The sequence below is a fragment of the Acanthisitta chloris genome, unplaced genomic scaffold (genome assembly GCF_000695815.1).
Source record: "Acanthisitta chloris isolate BGI_N310 unplaced genomic scaffold, ASM69581v1 scaffold34006, whole genome shotgun sequence".
In the NCBI taxonomy this organism is placed as follows: domain Eukaryota; kingdom Metazoa; phylum Chordata; class Aves; order Passeriformes; family Acanthisittidae; genus Acanthisitta; species Acanthisitta chloris.
In genome coordinates, this window is record NW_008677212.1 from 1 (window position 1) to 5,788 (window position 5,788).

The following is a 5,788-nucleotide window of genomic DNA, read 5'->3' on the forward strand; positions in this document are numbered from 1 at the left end:
ACTGCCCTGACCAGGGGTAGGACCTTGTGCTTGGCTTTATTGAAGTCCACAAGGTTGGCATCATTCATTTAAAGTCCACCTGCCTTTAAATGAGCAAGTTTTCTCCATTCCTTATGTGGCTGCAAAACTGGTCTGAAGTGAAGGCATAGAAACAACAGGGGAAAACTGGGATTGGAAATGACAGAGATGAGCAGGAGGAGTTGTATTTTTAATGCACTGGTGTCTGATTCTATGTAAATTACTGGTTGAACTGCACCTGCTGAGCAGTGGAATCAAATAGGACTGTCATGGTCAACTCAGAAGAGTTTGGAAGATGGATTCTGTAATCTGCTACTTCATGATCCTTTGAGTGTTGTGATGAAGGCTAAAAATGTTGTAAACCACAGTTTAGGCCCACAAAAAGAGTAGCGTAGTGTCCTGAATAAAAGTCTTGGTTTGTGCTTGGTTTGATACTTGGATACTCTTAGTCCTTGGACTGTGCACTTCATTCCATGCAGTACCACAGTGAGCAGTGAACTGAGCATGTATTCCTGACACCATGTTCGTGTTACCAAACCAGTTCTGAAAACAGAAATGAGTCTCCCTTGTTCTGCAAACAGAGAACATCTAACCTGCACAGGTAACTCTGGGCAGCTAGGAAGAGTCAGAGTGGGGGTTACAGGTGCAGCCTTATGGGTTCCTGTTGGCCTGTTCCGTGGGAAGCTGTGGAGGGCTGGTGGTGATCCACAGTGCCCATCTGTGCTTTATCCTGGGCACAAGAAGGTGCTAAATAGGCTTCTCATATTGACTGGTCATGGGTTTATCTGTCTGCATCCTGTTACAGATAGTCACCAGTGACATGCCTGTTCCCCAGGCTGCTTGAATGCTGCAAGGTTTTATTCTTCTTGTGAAGCAATTTGTAGGCTGATGAATAGATAATTCTTTCCAACACTGTTTTGCAGTCTAGGGTCACCTCTCTTTGGCTCTAAAACTCTGGCAAATGGCTGTAGCCCCAGTCTGACAGCTCAGGCTGTGGCCAGAGCAGCGCTGGTGTTCTGCCCTGTCACGGGTGTGCACCTCATTCCTTCTCCAGAGGTGCTCCAGCTGTGTGAAGAGCATCGTGTAGGAGCTTCACCCACCCCTCCACAGCCTCCTCACAGCTGGCACAGCTGCTGTCCATGAGGCTTTTCTTGCCCAACATTGCTGTTTCCTCATAGCCAGAGGAGTCCTGCCTGGCCCTTGGTGTGTCATGCTCTGTCAGGGGCCAGTGAGAGATCCCTGCAGTGACACCTGGCCGCCCCGAGCCTGGAGTTGCAGTGCTGCATAGTCTTAATGCTGACGATCCCTGGTTTCTGAGTGTCTGAATCTGCAGCCTCAGTGCCTCGTTTCCTGTTTAATCTCAAGATGTTGTCTTGGGCACTGCTCTCGGAAGTGTGGGGAGGTGCTGGTGCTAGTTGAAATGTACAAGAGAAATTTTAGCAATTGGGGGCCTTCAGAGCCAGGGGAGCTGCAGGACTCCTGCAAATGGGAATAGGGGGTTGGCTTTCCAGAGCTGAGCAAGGAAGGGCAGGGAGAGGTGTTTGGTGGTGAGTTAGAAACTAGAATTCTTCAGAGACTGAAGGTGGGATGAAAGTAAACCTAGCTCCTGGCTGCAGTGTGCTTGGATGAGAGTCAGACCTGGCACAGGTATGTGTGGTCCTAGGTTGTGTGTGGCAAGGGACAGAAGTGGACGGTGTCTGTTGTGCGTAACAAAGCTTCAGCTTCACGCCCATCAAATCTGAGTTGTAAAGAATTTGAGCAGTTGGGTGGTGATGGTAAGAACTTTGTCAGTAAAGCTGAAGTTCTGCCTGCATCAAGCATTTTCCAGCTGTTCTCAGTTGCTAACATGTCACATGTGGAGCAGCTTTAAAGCTGTAAAGCCCAGTACTGTGCTTGAGCTCAGGCATCTCAGCCCAGAGCTCACACACACTCATGTCTGCTGCTCTGGTCACTTGTAGGAACCTCTCACCTCTTGTGGAGGCTCAGGAGAGGTGGAAAGGGTGTTTAAAATGAACGGAGAGGAAGAGAGTAAGGACAGGTAACTGGTGAGCATGGGAGGAGGGAGGTGTGTCTAGAGAGGGATTTGGTCAGGTTGGGATGGGGAGTGGGGAGGGAAGGATTCTTCTTGGCTGCTTGGCTTTGTGGCTCACCACTCCTCTGTGTAGTGAGAGAAGCAGCAATGAGAGAAAAGATTGAAATAGTACTGTTAGTGCATGTGTTAGTGTTGCTTTAGTATGGCTAAGGAGTGAGGGAATTCAGGTTATTGGGCTCTGCTTTAGTTCAGAAATTTTGTGGGTTTGGATGGGGAGGGAATCGAGTGCTAAATACAGAAATAATAATAATACTGCTAGTATTGCACACATGGCTTTCCAAAGGAAGTGCTGGCTGTCCCTGTCTGCCCAGGGGCTCCCCTGACCCTGCACAGGCTGTGAGTATGAGGGATGCTCTCCACTGTGCCTGTGCTCTGGAGATACACCTGGGCCTTGTTCATGGGCAAATCCATGGAAACAGCAGGTGGTTTCACTTGTGGGTTTATGTGAAGTTCTGTTCTTTAAATAACTATCCATCTACCACTGCTGCCTGCACTCCAGTCACCCTGGACCTCTGTGCCCCACTTCAGACTCAGCACTGGAAGGGGCTCTCAGGTCCCCCCAGAGCCTTCCCAGACAACCTCTGATGTCAGTCAAGCCCTGCTGTCAGAGCGGTGCTGTGTGAAACGCAGAATTGGTTACTGGGCCTCACAGGGTGGTGATTGCTGCCACTGGGCAGCTGAAATGCTAGATGGTTTAATGTGCTGTGTTACTTCTAAAGAAGCAGAATTAGAGTTTGAAGGACAGATCTTGGGTAGGCTCACTCAGGCTGCAGCTCCCCTCAGTGAGGGGTTCCCAGGTGAGCTGTAACTGCCCTAGTTTAAACACAGAGAAATTCTGCTCAGTCCCATATCTAGTGAGGGCAGAGATGATACCCCAAGAGTGCAGTTCACCCTCTCTGAGGATGAGCAAACAAAATGCTCTGTGTTCCCAGGTGTACCTGTCCTTCTCTGTGATACAGCAGTGGTAGTTTCACCCAGGAACACTGAACCTGGTTTAGCTGCCAGAATTGTTTCCTGGCAGGGATGGTGCAAAACTCACATTACTTAGCTGAACCAGCCAAGCCTGTGCCAGCTGCTTCACAGACATGTCGGAATCTGTGGTTCTGCACTGAACCAGTGACAGCTGTGTAAAATAATAGTCCAAGCAGACAAAGTGCATCTGCCTTGGGATAAGGATATCTCGGTGTGTTTGTTTCTCTGCAGTATTTTGCCCCTGGGCTCTCTGATACGAAGCTCAAGATTATTAGACTCACAGACTGAGCCAAGGAAGTAATAATGGAATTGAAAACTGCTGCATTTCTGAAGAAACTTTGCAAATTTGAATGTTCAAGGGGGGGGTTATTTTACTTTATTACATTCCTGTTCCCTTTGCTCTCCTTGGTGGCCAAATCTTAGGGTCTTTCAGTGTAAGGCTGCGCTGCTCTTTGTGTGGACAGTTTTCTTGAAAGGCAGAAGCAAAGCTTTTGTCTCCGGGGGGGTCTGCATTTCTGAAACACCTGTAGTACAGTGCACTAATAACCCCTCAGACTCCTGCAGTGTTGCTTTCCTCTCTGTTCTCCCGTAACCTCTTTGGCTGCCGAAGAACAACAGTCATCTCAGCCATACAAACAGCCCTGCTGGCACTGAGGCCCATGCGAAGGTGACTTATGCTGGGGGTTTGTTTTGTTTGGCAAGACTGGCAGCAGTGCCCAGCTGATGAAACTCTTGCCCTGCCCTTGCTGCCCAAGGGCCCTGTCACCTTGGGGTTTGTTTGCACTTAGTCCTGTGCATAAACACAGATCTGAGCATTTAATAGCATGTGAGTAACTTCTTTTATAAACTGCATGTGAAAGTTTCTGTGAAGTGAGTGTGCAGTTAAAGTGAACCTACTGACAGTGTTGATTTGGGATGTGACCTGCAGCTGCAATGTCTGCTTGCTAACTTATCATCTGTTTGTTTGCAACGAACAGCCTGAATCACCCAAACCCGTGAAACACCAGGCAAGTGGTTTTTTTTAATGCTTTTCAAGTTGTGCAGGGGAATTGATGTGTATTCTCCTATTTCCTGTCCATTTGTATTTGCAGTGGGGGACCCTTGTGGGGCTAGGTGTACACCTTGTGGAGGTGTACAGCTAGCAGTGAATTGTCTGAGGGTTTCACTGGCTGCGAGAGTCGACTCCTGAGCAGCGCGAGTGTCTCAGCATCGCAAAGGACGCGTCGCCCCTTTACAGGGCTGTCAGTCAGGCCTGAAGGGAGAGGCTCACCCTCTCTCTAGCCATCCATCTCCCAAGTGCTGTGTGTATGCTTGACAATGTGCTGCTGAGAGAGTGCAGAACGTTCTTCAAATATTGAATAAAGTACTAAATCAGAGATGGATTAACGGATGCTACAAAATTCTTTTGATTAACATACTGCTTTGTCTGGATATTTTTATAGCTTTGCAGATAACCTGATAAGGACTTTGATCTCAAGTGTAAAAGACTTGGTGTAACCAGAAGTCTGCTGAAATCAAGTGTTTCCCCTGACTTTCTAGGAAAAGTGGTGTGAGCAGTGTGGGATCTGCTCAGTGTTGCTGCCTGAATTAATGCTTCCTCTCATGAGCTTCAGCTGCTCTTATGGCTCAGGCTGGCTGGAGCTGCTGTGCAGATACCACTGCCTGTTCCCTGAGAACAGTGGTCCATTCCATCCCACCTCCCTGTGAGAGTGGGAGCTGGAGCACTCAGTGCTGCGGAGCTCACCTGAGAAGGAGCTTAGAGGAGGCTTAAGTGAAAGTTGAGGGCAAGACTGGAAAGCCAAAAGTTGCTGCCACGTGTTATTCAAGATAAATGCCCCATGCTAACCCAGCTGGTGAGTGATGCCTTTGTCTTGGGCACAAGTGTTTGAATAAAGAAAAAGTTTTGTAGCAGATCAGCATGGTGTGGCCAAGGTTTGGGAACTGAAGCAGCTCCCCTGAGTGAGTTGAGCTCGTTGTATCCCTCACATCACGTTTCTCAGGAAGCTGAGTGCAGTGCAGCTGAACTGCAGGGGAAAGGGCAGTAGCAAAGGGGACCTCCAAGTGAGCTCTGGTGTATTGGCAGTAAAAACCAATGCCCTGGACAGCTGTGATGCCTCTGGTAGTGTGTGGCTAAACCTCATTGCGCCTCTGCAACCCAGTCCTGTGTCTGAACCCATGGTCTCATTTTCAGAAGTTACAGACATTCCTAGTGTTTCACCTAATCCTCTCTCCCTGCAAACTTGCTCTAAAATATTCCTGTGTTTCAAAAATAGCTGGTGTTTATTTTAACCCTCCTTTTGCTTACAGTTGGGGTGTTAGGGCTGACAAACTGAGGGCAAACATTTTAACTGTGTCCGTGGAAAAATGCTAATCCAGAGCTGTTGATACTGCATAAACCACAGGGTCATTAACATTTCTGTTTCGATGTCATTTGGACTCCAGAGTGGATCTCTGCTGTATGTGGGTAGATGTAGCTCTCCCTGCCTCACTCAGGCCTCACGGTGGAGTTGCTGGGATGCTGGTTTTTCTGAAACTGAGACAATGACCTGTCCTTGTCTTCATGTTGCCCTGCATGAACTGCTGCATGACTTCACCTTGCCCGCAGCGCTGCCGTACTGCTTTTTCCAAGTGCTGCTGAGATGCCTACACAGGAGATGTGCTCAGAGGCCAAACTGACACTCATAAAGTCATCAAGGTTGGAGGAGA

At 48.5% G+C, this 5,788-nt stretch overlaps 1 protein-coding gene across 1 annotated transcript in view; it reads left to right on the forward strand.

Annotated features, from left to right (window-relative positions):
* Positions 1-4,059: 4,059 nt before the first annotated feature.
* The window catches only part of MYH10 (myosin, heavy chain 10, non-muscle), a gene marked incomplete at its 5' end in the record, with an annotated part of 41,790 nt that continues 40,061 nt past the window's right edge, over positions 4,060-5,788 (forward strand). Inside the window, one exon of the mRNA XM_009076407.1 lies at positions 4,060-4,089. Within this exon, the coding sequence (XP_009074655.1) occupies positions 4,060-4,089 (30 nt within the window). The remainder of the gene's footprint in view (positions 4,090-5,788) is intronic.